The sequence below is a fragment of the Sceloporus undulatus genome, chromosome 1 (genome assembly GCF_019175285.1).
Source record: "Sceloporus undulatus isolate JIND9_A2432 ecotype Alabama chromosome 1, SceUnd_v1.1, whole genome shotgun sequence".
NCBI classification, from domain to species: domain Eukaryota; kingdom Metazoa; phylum Chordata; class Lepidosauria; order Squamata; family Phrynosomatidae; genus Sceloporus; species Sceloporus undulatus.
In genome coordinates, this window is record NC_056522.1 from 242,642,006 (window position 1) to 242,660,210 (window position 18,205).

An 18,205-nucleotide genomic window follows, 5' to 3' on the forward strand; every position below is an offset into this window, starting at 1 on the left:
TTTCCCATCAGCAGACAGACACTGCTGGCAATAAGTCCACAAACTTTGAATTCACCAGCAACTGAGCTGTTTCATGTCAGTGTATTTCACTCATCAGACAGAAGGTGGGGTAAAGGGGAAGACACACAATTTGGCATCAAAGTAAGAGATCTCCAATGGTTATAATCAGTAGTCTTCTCCACTTCTCCCCTTTCTAGCACAAAAAAGGAGCTCAGGAGGTGAGTGGTCATGGGTTGAGAGTTATCTGGCTATGTCAGCAATAGATCATGCAATGGCTTGAGCACCCACTCTACTGGAAGGATGAGGTGGTAGAGGAAGCTCACACAGAGAAATGAAATGTAAGGAAAAAAGAACAAGTAGCAAAAGCTAAGCACTCTTCAACTGGTTGTTGCAATGAGAAAAGGTGCATTAAATGTGGCACATCTACTATATAAAGAACAAGGCCAAGCAAAGTGCAGCCCCCAAGCAGCATGTGGCCTCCTAGCGCCCCCCCCCCCCAATAGTAGAAAATGATGTCTAGGGTGCAAGGCTATTTTAGTGCAAGAGGTTTAAAAACAAAACAAAAATCCCACAGGCATGTAAAGAAGAAAGCCTCTCCTGGGTCTAAAATGGCCCAGGGGTGCAATCAAGTTTTAAAAGCATAGGGGCATTTTCACCACATTTCTTGCCCCTAGGGCATTTTGGGAGTCTTATTTTTGTAACTTTGGAAAAAGAACTTATTTCTGTAAGATAAAATGTATACTGGAGTACTCAATCACATTTGGATGAAACAAAAATTCTAAATTTACTGGATCAAGTTTTACATTTAGCAAAGAATTGAAATGTGAATTAATACTTTGATCAAATAATTATTATTCATATTAAGGTCCACAGTAAATCTGCAACCTTCACAAAATACTCTGAAGTCAATGAAACAACGTTTGAGACTGAGAGAAAGCAATTTCTAGCATAACCTTTGTGGATTCCAGTCCACTTCTTCAGATATATTAAGCAAAAAAAAGATTTCAGTAATCAGGATGGGGATGCTTCCATTAATTGTTTCCCAAAAAACTATTTACTATTTTAATATGGTGAAAGAATAAAATATTTACTCTCAAGTAAACATTACATTTTTAAATACAAAGAACAGGGGATAACAAGTTTATCTTTTATATTGTACAGGTCTGTTGAGCAAACACAAATCTCATCTCACTATTCATTCAGGATGTTAATTCTCAATTGTTTGAAGCAGTATGTTAGAGAATAAACTTAGTTCCTACAGTTAGCTATAACTATATGGTTTCCCCATACAGTGCATTTGTCTCAGATACCAATATAGATGGATATTTGATCAACTTGTTTGACCTAAATAACAGTGAAGTGGTTCAAGGACAGCAACTGAAGAATGTCTAAATCCAATTCTTGAGTCCAAACTTGAATAGCTCTACTAAATCAATTAGATTTACATCAGCAACTGATTCAGTGAGTAAGTTCTATTTGATTTATGGTTCTATTCTATTAAATTGGATTTTAAAATTTCTTTAAAAGCCTTTAATAGCCTTTAAAATGTGTTTTCAGAATTACAATCATGTTTGCCCATCTATTAAAAGAAGAACTGAACACTGTTCTCAAAATGATATTATTTATGGGAAACACCTAGCTTGGAATTTAATTGTCATTTCACTCACTGGTACAGAATATCCTTAAATGAACTGCTAAAACTGATATTTAGTCCTTTGGCTAAGATATGTAAAATTGCTAAATATATAAAAAGTTTACAGAAGGTCACTATTAAGACAATGTTACAATTTTTTTACACAGTTAGGACTCAATCATGAAAACTTACCCGTGCATAGTGCAATTCAACTCCATAGAGTTCTAATGTTCGAGCTGTGCTGAGATAACTAAATTCTGCTTCAGCTGGAGACAAACCTCTAATAAAACAAAAATAGGTAAGTTCACGGAATTGGGAAATGGAACAATTTATTAAATGTTACATCTCAGTTAACCAATCGGCCTTCTTAAAAAAAAAATTTGCTCTAGGCTGCACTGCAAATTCCTGATCCACCAAACGCAATTTCAGTATTCTAAACACAGATGTAATTACTAAAGTGTACTTTCAGATGTCTCATTTAATATATATATACACACACACACACACACACACACACACTATGAGCTAGAGCTATATTTGAGTATTAATATCTAACCAACATAAGTACTCTTTCACCACACCATTCCTCTAAAGCAATTATCTGTAAGTCCTAAATGGGTTATTTCTCCATAAGGCATACATGCAATAAGATATTCAGAGAGCTACTTTTGATCTGTGCACAATGCACATCTAGTAGCATGGGATAAGTCATGTAGTTCTTTGTAATGTAATACTTACATATGCTGCTGATGTAGTTTGGATACCTCTTTTTCAAAGTCTTGAGGCTGGCCAGGGATGAAAGAGTAGTCTGAAAGGTAGCCAGGGAAGTTCTCTGAAAAGTTGTAGTCTCCCAGTTCAGCTGAAAGTTAAAGAAACTATTTAACAATAACCCCATTTCAACACTTTGTACATGCTCTCAGCCTTATGGAAAAGCAATGGTAGACCTCCTCTGAACAGATCTTGTCAAGGAAACCCTATGATAGGGCAAGAAAAAAAAATCCCTCAAAACATTTTTACAAATGAATTAACCTGATCCTAAAATATGTACAGAATTGCCTAATAATGGCTGGAACTATTTGTGCAAACTCAGGTCTAAACCGAACATTCCACTGGTAGAATTCAGGAATTTACTTCCCTTCAACTCCCCCCCCCCCCCCCCCCCCAAAAGATTTTTCAGTCCTTATGAAACACTTTTGGAGGAATACACAAAACTGCAGCAGAGATCAACTCTGTTCCGCTGGAGTTTGCTGTTTAGTCAATGGACGTCCGTTGCTTGATACCACCAATGGGCACAAGAATACTTAATGCAAGAGTGCTTTTAAGCTAGCTGTAGCCCACCTGATTTCGGTTTGCTTGAAAATAACTGCCAGTCAGTTCTATGGAACTTATTCATCTGAAAGGTGTGTACAGAGTTACACCATCAAGCTTCTTTATTTTTGTGTCCTCAACTATGTTGCCTTATTTTTTACATTGGTGTTCCCTCCCATTATGCTTTCAGGTCACGTAAGCAAAACAATATCACTTTTGTGAGGTTTCATGGAACAGATCTGCAATCCATTGCAGTTGCTGTTATTGTTCTGTGCCTTCAAGTCATTTCCAACTTATGGCGATCCTAAGGTGAACCTATCATAGGGTTTCCTTGACAAGATCTGTTCAGAGGAGGTCTACCATTGCTTTTCCATAAGGCTGAGAGCATGTGACTTGCCCAATGTCACCCAGTGGGTGTCATGGCCAAGGTAGGAATTCAACCCTGGTTTCCAGAGTCGTAGTCCAACACTCAAACTACCATGCCACACTAGCTCTGTAGTTATCTAGATGCAAATGCACCATGTGCACAACTGGAATTTTCTCTGAAGTGCAGCACTTCCCACTCTCAAAGTGATAAACTGCAAAGTTCAGTTTACAAAGCTATTTGCCTCCTTGGGAGTGGCAGCTGCTGTGGAGAATGTGTCAAAGAAATATTGGGCAATAAGCAGTATTCCTGTACCTGTTTTAAATTACTTCTTTGGACTGAAGTGCAAATGATTTGCATCTAATTAGGAACTTTATTTGTTTTGAACTGACACCTCTTTAAATGAGTGGAAATGTATTTCTCACAAGAAATGAGTTGTGTTGAGTACCTTGTTGAGTATGAGGATACAGTGGCATGCTGATATTTCCTTAGTTCCTTGCAAACTTTTGTTTAACTTTGGAAATGCTTGCCACTTTTGTAGTTAAGCAAATATATTTCCAGCAGATTTCAAGGAAGGATCTCAAACCAAAACTCTTCCCACAATATGTTCAAAGGTAAAAATATACACTACTTTTAAAAACAAAGTACATGTTCATCTTTAGATTCTTTCTGAATTACAACAGAACACAAGGTCAAAGAGCTCCGAGAATTTCCTAAATTGTCATAGACTGCAGGAACAGTTTATGAAAAGTGTTAATCTGATAGAAATAGTGCAACATCACATAATGGTAATTATTATTCAAAGGGCATACATTTAAATAAAGTATTACAAACGAATGCAATGGAAAATTCTGACAACGCTTAAAGAATCAGTCAGACTTGTTTTGATAACTAATAATCCCAGCAACCTGCATTTATTTCTGTTGCTTGATCTGTCTAAAACAAATGCAAGGAAACAAAGAAAGGGCGCAGGTGGAGGTACCAATAGGTAAAGAAACAATATGTGATCATTTTAATTCTGTGTACTTTGTCTTGTAAGGGATGCAATGGCTTAGTGGTTAAGATGCCAATTCTGACAATCGGCAGATTGGAAGGTTGGCAGTTTGAGGCCCAAGTGCCGCATGATGGGGTGAGCTCCTGTCACTAGTCCCAGCTTCTGCCAACCTACCATTTCAAAAGCATGCAAATAGATAAATAGCTACCACTTCAGTGGGAAGGTAACAGTGTTCGGTGCAGTCATGCTGGCCACATGACTACCAGAGCAGTCCAACGCTTGCTCTTTGGCTTAGTAATGGATATGTGCACCATCCCCTACAGTCGGTTATGACTAGACATTCATGTCAAGAGACTACCTTTATCTTTTTACTTAGTCTTACTTAACAGTAAGGTACAGAATGCTGCCTTAGAATCAATCTGAGTAAGTGGGCTAAGGGACCACCCCCTTACCCGCAAACATTTGTGATTGCTTCCTTGATCAAGGAACAACAAAATCAGAGGACGAAGGGAAGTACAAAATAATGTAAGCAAGTGAGACAATGTAAAGAAATTACATTTGCAGAGAACAGATGGGTGCATGCATGTTGTTTGAAAAAAGTTTGGGTATTACCAGACTTCTCAATTGCTACTGCTACAACATATTCCACTTCAGCCACTTCTTATTTATGTATGCCCATCTCTATAGTAATACTATGGTGCAATGTTACTTCTACACTTGGAAGTAGACACCAGTGAATGCAGTGAGGCTTATTAGCAAGGATAACCATACTAGAATGCATAACTAACTGATTAATTTTTTTAATAAACTCACCTGTTTTACATAATAAAATACATTCAAATATTTGCCTAAGGTTGAACAACACAAAGTTAGGAAAGCCACAGGAACAGGGAAAATTTAAAGCAGACTGTGAGAACATTTTTAAAAGTTAAACAAAATAATTTACTTACACTGAACAGCATAGGAAGCCAAGAGTGCAGCAGTATTATAAGGGCAGGGCAATCTATGAACAGAAAAGCACACATAGATACTTAGAGTAATATTTAAGACCATCTAATTTACCATATTATTGGAATTATTAAAAGTCTGAAATGGGCATTTTTTTTAAAGGTAGTCAGATATGTAAAGGTGAGACTCTCTGAAAATGAGTGCTTGCATTTTATATACTAGCTGGTTGTAAAAAGGAAATTATACCTTTCAATTGGTAAGTGAATTGCTAAACTTATACATTTTACATAAATATTGGAGAATTCCAGGGATTTTGGTAAAACATTCCAGGGAATATCTTTGAGGCTTGTTGGCAACACTGACTGGATGTGAAGTTACAGGACTACAGAAGTAACTAAAGTAAACACAGTTGTAAATTTCTCAGTTTATCACATGACAACAAAGTCAGCTTTCATATACACTCTGCTTTCGTAACATCACGCTGAAAGTTTACATCTTACTGTTCACATATGACGCTCTTTCCCCACCCTGAATCACTTAATATTTGTGTAATCAATGGGAATGCATGGGAAACAAATCTTACCTTCCAGTCAGAATGTCTTGTTTGATTTGCAAAAAATATTGGTACCTTAAAGAAAAAGTAAGGATAGGTTGATAACATTACTATTATATTTTTAATTACCAAAACAAAGATCACATTCTGACTTACAGCATTTGTAATACCATTATTTTAGGCAGGCAAGACACAGCAATTAAAACGAGTCTGACGTTCTAGTAACATAAGCAACCGATACTTTGTTACTTCTTTTGTCACTTCTTTCAACAGGTTGTCTTGGCTGTTTATGTAGGCAATACAAAATCTACTTGTATTGCTACTGGTTTTACTTGTACACACAAGTAAACCCTGTATCAAATTAATACACCAAATCAAAGTGAATGGAAACAGTCTCTGCTTGATTATTTTAAAGTGTAGACTAATGTGTTTTTAGAAAATACAAACTCTTTTTCATTGCACACCTTTGCATGTACCTACAGCAACATTTTTTTCTAATTCACCATTACATTCTCTATTCCATAAACAATTATTCAGTGGCATTTCTCCAAAAATATTAATCTCAGTACTAATAATCTCTGCAAATTTGGTTTCAAAAAGACAAGATTCAGTGGTAAATTCAATAAATCTAGGGCTGTCATGTTTTCAGGTATTGTCTGTACAGTATTAAGTGTTAAATTCCTAAGCAAATCTTAGAATTTTTAGATATTTAACTGGCTTCCTGGAGCCACCTGAAGGCCCCAATGAAATATGAAATGTTGTCATTTCATGGGAGGGAAACCTTTGGGCTACTCTGCAGACTTTTTGACTTCTGTGCTTTACTCTAAAACAGGTTAAGCCTCTAATTCCACCTGGGCTTTAGTAATCACTTAGGGGTGTGTGGCACGGAGAGCACTATCTCGGCACCAGCTCTTAGTCCCCCCCCCCTTGTGGTTTTAGACTGTAATGCTCTACAATTGTGTTTTATTTAATATTGTTTTTCAGGACTGGGATGGGGGGGGGTTGAGAATGAAGATTATTTTTTTATTGTACCTGTTTTGCTATGTTAATTGCTATGAATTTTTTAATTATTATTTTTATTGTTGTTGTGAATTGTTATGTATTTTTTGCTATTTATTGTTATTGTGATTTGCTATGTTATTTTTATCGTTACTAGTATTTGCTATGTATTTTGTTTACTGTTGTAACCCACCCGGATTCTTTGTGATTGGGCGGGATATAAATAAATTGTTATTATTATTGTTATTATTAATAATAATTCAATTCTGATTGAAACATGAGTGTGAGATATACTTAACTATAATTATTCACAAGCTCAGCTGTTTTTCCCCCCCAGTCTCACTAGTAAATTACTTATGCATTTTGGCTTTTATATTCATATACAGTGGTGCCTCGGGTTACGAAATTAATTCGTAACGCGGCCGCTTTCGTAACCCGAAAAGCCTTCGTAAGCCGAATTGCCATAGGCGCTAATGGGGAAAAGCCGCGATTCCGTGCGAAAAAGCCGAAAAAAGCACCAAAAGTTTTTTCGTAACCCGAAAAAACATTCGTAACCCGAAACAATAATTCCCTATGGGATTTTTTCGTATCCCGAAAATTTCGTAACCTGGGTATTTCGTATCCCGAGGTACCACTGTAATAGCTATGATGGTTTGCTCACAATAGGTTCATCTGGGCTAAGCATAGTCTTCTTTCATTGTTCAAATCCAAAGGCTTGGATTCATAGAGGGAGGGGTGGAGAGTATCACGAAATACTGTCACTACTGTGGCCTTATTGTACATGAATCTCTGTGAATCAAAGTCAACACCTCTAACCTAACATACTAAGTTCATGTCATTTGGTATACTAGTTCTTTTAGAAAATATAGTGAGTTGGAAGACCCCAATGTTAAATAAGGCGAGACATACAGAATCAGTATTCTTGCTGGATCCTGCTGATAAATATTCCTGCTGAATTCTCACATACTGTATATTCTCATGTATAAACTGACCTCATATATACATTGAGGGCAGGAGCCAAAATTATGGATTTTGAAAAGACCCATGGATAAGTCAAGAGTAAAACTTAGAGGCATATAACAAAGAATGTAAAGGGTGAAGCAAAGGAAAGCAATGCCAAAGAACTTACAAGATTCTGGCAGGCATAACTGTGCTCACTCAAAAGGCTAAATAGATAAGGAAGAAATTATGGTAAATAGTGGCTGTGTGATATATTTGGGAATGGCCAGGTGTGGACGCAGCTAGGAAAACATGCATAAGTCAAAAAAGATGTAAAGTCAAGGTACAGTATTAACTTATTTTTTTTAAAAAGCGAGAGCTTAGTCTATACCAGCAGAACCCAAAAGACGCACTCTTTCAGTGCTCCTTCGAGGGGAAACATCACCACCATTCTCAACCCACATGCATTCAAAAAGACCAGACATGATGCTGCAGAACTGAGAATAGAGAGGATTGGTACTTATTTTAGGTTGTCCCGTGATGGAGTAAGATCTCGCCTTTCACCACTCTACCCAGGGAAGGGGGTGGTTCTTTTTTAAAAAAATAAGAGTTAAATAACAGTACTTATATTGACCCAAGGATAAGTTGAACAAGATTTTTTGGCTGATTTTTTTTGACTAAAATTGACTTTTGATTTATATACGAGTAGATACAGTACATATTACTCTTAGACAATAAATATATGGCAAAAGGATCATATCTACTCTGTGACAAGAATCCATTCTAAAGCTGGAAAATCTACTTTGGATCAGAATTTTACTCCACATCTGTCAAAAGTGTGTTATTCTGCCATTTGGTTCAGTCCCTGGTTTACTGAGGCCCTAATTCAAATTTGAGGGTTCCTTTTTAATGAGAGGATCATAAATCTTAACAACAAAATTAAATATACAGTATATCAGTTCAAATTCCTCTTTATACTCATCAACAGAATTTCTCAGTCAATAAGATGAACTTGCATCCAAAGTACCTGTCCACTAGCAGAAGAGAATTCTATTCTTCCTTGCAAATCTGCTAGAGGGGAAATCTGTGTGGCATAATGTTGGATGGAGTTCATTGTCACTACATTATATAGATGAAAGTACATGATCAATATGTATCTACCAGTAGTGGCTGATGTTTTTCATGATAGTTGGTGAATCCACTCCAGGTTTTACTCTAAGCTTTAAAGTCTAAGCTTCAGTCTATCAAAGCTACAACATATTTGAAGAACAGCTTTCAACACAATGGAAAGCTCCTTAAAAGTTTCAGATAGACCTAAATACTTCAGGCTTTCTAATTTCAACTATCTTTACACTGTTACTGAAAGGCATTTTCTAAGAGAGAGAAAAATAACTGTTAGTAAACCACATTAACAACTCTGTATTTTTGTCATTCTCTTATAAGGCTGCTATTCAGAAGTTTATTATCCCACCCCATCCCAATACTATACCTTTCTCAAATGAACACTATTTTGGGACATCCTATACCCAGAGATTTATAATCATTAACATTTCAGCATGCAAGATTAACATTGAAAACTGAGAAATAATAATGGGGGAAAGTTGATAATGTCACCTTGGTAAAATTAATTGTAACAGTATCATGCAAGTATATCTGAACTTAGAAGACACTTCAAAAATTGCCTAATGATTTATGCAAAAAATGGGGGGGGGGGGTAAATCACACTGAGGTTCAGTTAAGATTTTCAAATAGCCTGAAATTTTAACCTAAGACTTAAAGGAATACCAACTATACTGAAGGATGGATCCTACGAAAGACTGCTGTAACTGTTGATAAAATAAAGAAGAGGAAGAAAGATGTACACCACTTTGAGCTGGTTAGAGGCAGAATGTGAAATTAGAATTTTAATACTTTTTTTTAAGTTTGGGAATCAGACTGATTATCATTTCTGAAAAAGGTGAGGAATTTTCATCCTGGGGAAGCTGCATTTACAACGACAGATTAAAGTCAACTTTCCTGCTGCTGCTGCTGCTGTTGTTGTTATTGTTGTAAGATAAAATCAACCATGGCACACTACTTATTTCACACTATTTCAGACACATAGCAATTTCGGAAGATGCAACTGCATTTAAATTGTTCTCTAGACCTGGCATGTTATACAGAGGAAAATCTGCAAGGGCAGCTTAGCATTCTTTGCTAAGTGAGGTGGCCTACAAGCAAGTGCCCTTTGTATTCCAGCTTTGTTACACAATGATAAAAGGGTCAATCATTCCTTACCAAAGCAGTTCAAGAGCTGCTTCCATATGATCAGACTGAAGCTCAGCTCATATGGTTCCTCCTAACAGGCATTATGTGAGTAGCAAAGTATCCAAATATATGAAAAGAACAAGCCACTGTATTAATCAGTTGCCTCACATCAGCATTATCTTGAATTCCTCAACACTCATGTAACATATTATTGTGGAAGTAAGCTGAATTTAGAACACCAGTATCTCTGCACCTATCTGATCAAACTAATCAGCACTGATCTGCAGACTTTAAAACTTGTCCGACACACAGAGAAAAAGCCAAATAGTATACCTCAATTACTACAACTCTATTTTCTGTAAAATAATGTATAACTTCCAAAAATATTAATTGTATTATGTTATTTCCATATATTTATTTTAGAACTGTTTTGAACACACTCTTGTACTGCACTCATGGGTCAGAAAGATGTTTCTGCCTGAGAGAGGCTTTCCTGGGGCATATGGACAGATGATATGAGTGTAGCACTGCGGGTGTTCAAATACACATAAAGATTAATTAGCTGTTGTCTGCATTCTGCTTACAATATACAATGCAAACCACTCCTGCACTGGAAAATCAATTGAGATTAAAGCAGCTTTAGCAGAACAGAGTTACAGACAATTAATATTGTGACTTCTTCAAAGAAGAAAATATCTAATAAAGACAACCTTTCGATCTATATCTCTTACTAATAGTTAAAACATAACTCAAAGGAAAGAATATAATTTTAATTAGCAAAGCACTTGGGTATAAGATGCAAAGCAGACCTTTTGGCATGTTAATTTATTCTAAGTCAACTAACTTGTATTCTGGGGCAAAGCAGAGGGATGCATGTTTATTAAATAAAGGATGGTACATTTGGATACAAAGCACATGTAGAAAGGACATTCTTTTCTTTTTCAGAAGCTTGGGAAGAAGTACTGAAATCCACCTGGTTTAATCCACTGTAATCCACTGCTGCCGTACTTTTTGGTATCAAAGCAGGCTGAGCAAAAGTGGCACACAGCAGACCACACAATAAATTATGAAGGCAGTGAGGTTTCCTTCTTCTGACAATACAGTCAGCCCTCCTTATAGGTGGGCTTGCCTTCCACGGCTTTGAGTTCATGCAAAAGGCAAGCCCAGGCAGAAATAATGAGGGGCGTACTTGCGCTGCACACCCTGTGTGCTGTTGTGTGAGCATACGCCCCATTATTTCCTATGGGGCTTGAGCATATGCTCTTTTCCCCAAACGTGGGGGGGGGGCAGAACAGATCCCCCGCATATGGGGAGGGCAGACTGTACTGTACAAAAAAGTAACTGCACCACGCCTGATCTATAGCTGGAAAGCACATCTGAGTTGGTCCTCAGCAACTAGTTATCTGTAACCAATACAACATCAACAGCTGGATGAAGGATAGGTAAGGATTAGTTATATGCAGTTGAAACAACCAACATAAAACAGTCCAGAATTCTAGTGGCTTAAAAAAAAAACCCCGGTGTCCTATATGACTTGTACCAATATGTTCAAGGCTTTCTAAACACAGTGAAATTACAACTGATTACATTTTCAAGGCTGTTCAGAATATACAAGTTGATATATTGTTTCCTAGTCACAAATATCTTCCCATTTAGGACAGGTTCTTATGTGAGCAAGATATTTGCAGGTTCTTCAGATACAATTTAAAAAAATCCCTGGATGCAGGGATGAACCTCTAGAACAGTGGTTCTCAACCTTTGGGCCTCCAGATGTTTGGGACTTCAGTTCCCAGAAGTCCCAGTCAGCATGCTCATTGTTCAGGAATTCTGGGAGTTGGAAGTCTCAAAAATATAGAGGACCAAAGATTGAGAACCACAGTTCTAGAAGGTTCAACATGTTTTTGCTCACCTTTCACATGTGCATTTTTTTTAGTTTTAAATAAAAGTTTACTGAAAGATGTTGAACCACTCTTCTTTTTTATGCTGTAGGAACCTATCCCTATTGTTCCATGTTACTTCTGACACTGGTACCAAAGTTTCTGTTGATGAAATAATGTCCAGAAACACATCAACTTTGTTAACTGAGGCATACCTTTACTTTATATCAAAACTATAACTAAACTTCAAGCTAACATATTAAAATAAGAGAGAGACTGATACCGTGTGTATTCTTCTTGAAGTTTATTAGGATCGCCTACAAAAAATTTGACTCTGAAGTTCAAACTGTGAGGAGATCCTCCTAAAATTAACCAAAACATCTTATTAGAATATAAGACTAATCTAATCTTGTAAGTATTTTTCATTTAATATAAGTAAAAAAAAAGTTTTGCTTACTCTTCAGTTGTTTCCTGACTGGCTTGTTTGGATCCAGCCACCTCTGGAAAGAAAATAAGTAACTCATTATGTGTTTTTTCCAAAATAACAAACATTATCACTTTAATATTGCTCAACAATATAAAATGAACACAGGTGTGTTATGCAGTGTTTATGGTGTCAAATCGGTTACTAGATACATAGCACATTCTTCCTTGACAGCTACACCAAGCTGATAATCTGCATCTGCTCTGGAGGCACAGAAGATGCAGCTAAAGGAGCTCCTGACTACACAAGATAAACAACATGGGACAACTCCAAGCCAGATATTATCACGTAACCGGTTTGTTTTTCTTGCCATGTGGCTCAAACTGTAACGTTGCAATTAGAAAATCTTTATTAAACATAATAATGCTATTAGTGGAATTTTTATTACATATGATATGCTTCACTATGGGTCAGTACAGATGGCCCTAAAGGGGTGGCTTGATGCCACCCCTTTGATTGCTGGATCAGGACCGCAGCAACCTCAGGCTGCAGCCCTGGTCCAGCATTTTTCTGGCCCAAAAAGAAGCAGGAAAATGCAGCTCCTTTTTGAAGTGGAAAAAAGCCACTCTTTCTGCCACAGTGGTGCTGGTCAGGTGGGCAGCTTGATGCTGGCTTGGGGGTGTCATCAGAGCTGATGTCATCTAAACGCCACACTCCAATGCTAGCATATTATGCTGGTCTATTTTGCCCCTATGTTGAAAACTATGAGTAGTAAACACAAGCAACTGGGCTGAATTTTTTCCTCCTGAGAGAAATCAGATTTTGGAGTATAGCTGCTAAAAACGCATTTATTCTTAAAAGAAACTTAATGGCACCCTGAGAACATCAATGTTCTGTTTAAGGCCTATTTTCTTGCTTATTTTTCAATTCTTCTTTTTCAAACCCCATAAAAAAGATGAAAAGATAAAATCATCTCCTGAAGGACTATCGTGACCTCCATTCTCTTTTGTTTTTGTAAAAACTTTTTGTCTTGTTATATTTTTCTAAGAATGTACACAAAATTATATTCTCTGAATTCAGAGTTGCACACTATTAGAAAATGTTCTACTGATCTCTGCATAAAACCATTTTAAGGACCAATCTATCACATAAATGCTACTGAAAGTGGTGGTCTTTGAACTGGTGCCAGCCTGAGGCACTGGCTACCAATCCACAGAGAGTTTCCATGAAAAAAAAGAAGAAACAGTTGTGGTCAATTGGTACAAATATGGTACAACCGGGGGGGGGGGAATAATTGTCAGTTCCCCATCAGAGAGCATTTTTACACTACAAGAGCCAGAGTGGTAGAGTGGTTTGAGTGTTGGACTACAACTCTGGAGATGAGGGCTCAATTCCCAGCTTGGCCATGGAAACCCACTGGTGACCTTGAGTTGCACACGCTTGCCCAGAAAAACACCTTAGGGTTGTCATAAGCCGAAAACGACAGGAAGGCATACAACAAATAAAAAAACTGTAGTTAGATTCAACACTAGAGGGAGCACAAGGGAAATGTCTCTAAGATAAGATCACTCCAGCTGCTAAAACCAACTACAGTACTTTGAATCAGGAATCACATTTCATAGAATCATAAGGGTTGGAAGAGACCACAAGGGTCATCAAGTCCAACCCCCTGCCATGTGGGAAATGGAATCACAATCAAAGCACTTCTGACAGATGGCCATCCAGGCTCTCTTTAAAAACCTCTGCAGAAGGAGACTCCACCACACTCCAAGGGAGCGCATTCCACTGTCAAACAGCTCCTACTGTCAAGAAGGTCTTTAATCTGCATGTTCAACTTGCAGCTACCTGTATTGCCTTGCATGTATTTAGTCTGCCTCACCCTTTATCTAACAACTATCTTATAGTTCAGGTACAGTCCACTTTTTTCCATGTCAAAACATGTGCTTTTTGTTACAAATTCTGATTTCAGGAACCATGAGGTCAAATACCCTTTTCTTCTGGAAGCGCTACAACCAGAAACAAACATCATGTAACACAGGAAAACTGAGCTAAGTTTTCTGAGAGGTTTTAATATTCTCTGTGTCTATACGTCTATCACACATTGGCACATGTGATACAGAAAGTCTATATTCTTTCCTAAAAATTAGGAATACACAGCAACCTTAAGATTTAGTTGGCAATCACTGGATTTAATTCAGAATTACTTGGAAATAATCCAATTTGATTCATGTTTGTATCCAAGTCTTGATTTAGAAATTTCTACTTTTGTGCCTCCCATTGTATAGAACTGGAAATCAACAGCTATAACTTTTTCTCTCTCTTTTTTTAAAAATAATTGGATGAAGGTTGCAGGTTACTGTAACCTGACTTAGAAATACTGTAACATGACTTACAAATACTTTGCACAGTAAGTGCAGAGAACTTGTACTATTTACCTGTAATTTTTTCATATACTCAACTATAAGTTGCCCACCTGTATAAGTTGATGGCACATTTTGGGGCCAAAATTATGAATTTTGATACGGCCCATGGACAAGTCGAGGGTAAAACTTTGTGGCATTTAACAAAGCAAAGTTTCCAGCAGAAAAGCAAAGGGAAACAATGGCAAAGGACTTACAAAATTTCAGTCTGTGCTTATACTAAAGGCAGAATGGATGAGAGAATAGAGAGGAAGTCAGTGATTCCAGGACAGATTACACTCTTGCCTTTCACCAGGAATGGTTCCTTTTTTTTTTTTTTTGGTAAGAGTTAAAGTACAGTATTTATATTGACCCATGGGTCAGTTTTTTGACTGAAATTTCTAGACTTATACATGAGTATATACAGTATATTTTGAAAGAGTTCTGTTTTTATTTCTTGGTAGAATTAGATGAAAGCTCCAAATATAGTTCCTCCTTCTGAGGGGACCAAATCTGTTAAAGTGCAGGTAAATAGATACAGGGAGCTTTATGCATGAGATTTCTTTACAGTTTAAGGTTTTTTAAAAATAATGAAATTATCTTCCTACATTTTTACAGACAATTGTTATGAAGGTAACATACAGCCAAATTTTTTTTAAAAAGCCTGAAAAAACTCTGAAGGGGGGGCAGTGTCTTTCATGGAAGCAGAATCTTTGTATTTGTGAAGCAGGAAGGAGTGATATGCTTCTCAAACCCTCTTTTTTCCCCCCAATTTGTATTAAAATGGTATATATGCCAAAGAGATTCCAAGGGCAAAAAATCTGCAACATGTGGAGGAGCTAGGTAAATGACAAATTATAAAACTATTAAAGGACAGTTATGATAAATGATTTTAAAAATTCCATTGGTACCAGAAAGTGCAATAGGACACAGAAGGACACTGGATATGGAATACAGAGTGGAAAAGGTAAAAGAACTTGACCATAAAGCATTTTCCAATCAGCATCCAATGCTACTCCTCCTTGGTCCCAAATATGCCACAAAAACTCTTAATATGCCTGATATGTTAAGGTACAGACTGTCTTTGAAGGAGCCCTCCTTTAGTTAGGCCATGTTCTGAATCTTTTCAAATCAACTTTATTTGGTTCAGGATTCAGCTTCATCTAATGCACTCAGCTACTAACCATACAGGTCTTGCAAACCTTTGCTAATGCAAATGCATGCACAGGGACATAGACAATGAGTCTGAAGATACTGGGGGGGGGGGGGGGGGAAATCAGCCAAGGAAGGATTTGGATCTGCCACTGGGCTTCAGATGTGCACACTGATGATTAGAAAAACAAAAGGCCACATGCATCCTGTGTGAAATAGTCATATTTCTTCATGAAACAACACTTGCCCAATTCTGTCTCTGTTTGTAACTGTGAGCCAAGGGATATGTTACTGACCATATGGGGAACATTCAAGGATTACTTTCTAGGCCACTGATTTCCAGGCATTATACTCTACAGATTGGGGGGAGGAAAGCTTTGTTACAACAAAGGATTTGTCATCTAAGCTAGTACAGTCAGTATAACTACATTTGTGCACCCCCACCCCCACAAATCAAAACAAACAAAGAACAACCCTCTTCCCTGCAACAACCCAGTAATAAAAGAAATACACATTATTCTAACACGTTACTTGACAGGACAAACTGAGAAACTTGATGATATATACTATGAGTTATCTTTTTGGGAAATTATGTGATGAGGGAAAGAATACAGAGTGAATAAAACTCAGTTTGTATCTGCTACATTAAAATTGGTATTTTAAAATACAAACAGATATTGGCATATATTAAAATATAAATAGGTCCATCGTACTAAAAGGAACCTGTTCAACCAGCAACAGGGAACACAATAGGATGGTCACACTTTAAAAACTGGTAAAAAACTATTACACAGGGGGAAAGTATATATAGGTTAAAAGAGATTATGGATGCAAGAACAGATGGATATTCACTATCTAGTAATATATATAAGCTGGGCATCAGGAAGAGCTTTCTAAAGCTTTGTTGTTGTTGTTGTGGTGGTGGTGGTGGTGGTGTGCCTTTAAAGTAGTTTCCAACTTATGGTGACCCTAAGGTGAACCTGCAATGGGGGTTTCTTGGCTAGATTTGTTCAGAGGTGGGTTGCCACTGCCTTCCTCTGTGACAGAGAGAGTGTGACTTGCCCAAGGTCACCCACTGGGTTTCCATGGCTGAGTGGGAAATCAAATCCAGTTCTCCAAAGCCATAGTCCAACACTCAAACCACTGCACCATGCTGGCCCTCTAAAAAAAGTTGGATGAATTTGCGAAATATATTTGGTAATACTCAGTGATCAGAATCTTGATAATCTCAGCCTTCTTTATTTTAAAAATTATTTTTTTATTAAAAGGCCCATATTTTCCAATCTTTTTTATTGGAACAAACAGGAGAGATGAGATCCTGACCTACAATAAAGGGCAGGATTACAAATGTTTTTAAAAATAAAAGGTTGTATGTGCAAACAGGGTGAACTTATATATGAGTTGCCCAACATCTTCAAATATCTCCTGAAGGGCAACCTTTGGTAGTCCACATGTGACACCCACAATGGAGACAACAGGCAGATTAGAATCTTGCCAGTAGACAATGGAGCCAAGCAAGAAGAAAGTGGCGGCTGCTCCCAGGAGTGAGTATTTAAAGAGGGAAGAGCAGGTTTGAAAGGGTTGTTGACGTTTATTGTGGCCTGAGGGGTGAAGAGCCATTGAGGCTAGGTTAGGCTGCTGTGAGGGGCAGTAGGAGAGGGTTTTAGGTACCCAAGAAAGAGATGAGGAGTGTCCTTAATTAAATTGTTGTAGTGTCTTGGTTGAGACATAGTGTTTGTTGACTAGTGGAGTCACCTGTAACCTGAAGATACAAAAGTTTAACAATGGTTCTGTGAGAACTTAGTCTGTTAGGAAACATATACAGTTTGTCCTTGCCATAAGCGGGGGATCCGTTCTGGACACACACACACACACACGCCCCCATAAAGCAAATTTCACGTATGCTGGAGTCCTATTGATTTCAATGATGGCACAGCATTGTGACCCTCACTGTCCGCGGAAGCTGAAATCCGCATACAGGGAGTGGCACGTATGCTGAGGGCACACTGTATGTAAAGCTCTAAACCAGGGGTAGGCAACCTGCGGCCTGTGGGCCGGACCCAGCCTGGTCCCGCCACCGATTGCCGCTGGGGCCTTTGGGGGGCAATTGTCTATAGAAGCCTTAGAAACATGCATTTATATTAACATTTTTTAAAAAATCATTACAGTCCTCCCTCTGTTTTTGCAGTAGATCCATTCTGGACTCCCCCCCCCCCCCCGCAAAAATGGAAAACCGTGCATATTCAAACCTTATTGGCTTGAATGGAGCCACACCCACTTGGCTAATTTAATTTTAACTCCTTCCATTCAGCCCCTGCAGATAATCAAGGGGCGTGGATCCCAAGTCTGTGAGAATGGGAGGGAGGAT

The 18,205-nt window shown here is 37.7% G+C and overlaps 1 protein-coding gene across 1 annotated transcript in view; it reads right to left on the reverse strand.

The window, feature by feature from the left end:
- The window catches only part of PTPN4 (protein tyrosine phosphatase non-receptor type 4), a 143,426-nt gene that overhangs the window by 70,180 nt on the left and 55,041 nt on the right, over positions 1 to 18,205 (reverse strand). Inside the window, 6 exon segments of the mRNA XM_042472283.1 lie at positions 1,826 to 1,913; positions 2,372 to 2,492; positions 5,250 to 5,302; positions 5,831 to 5,875; positions 12,146 to 12,224; positions 12,320 to 12,362. Coding sequence (XP_042328217.1) covers positions 1,826 to 1,913; positions 2,372 to 2,492; positions 5,250 to 5,302; positions 5,831 to 5,875; positions 12,146 to 12,224; positions 12,320 to 12,362 — 429 coding nt within the window.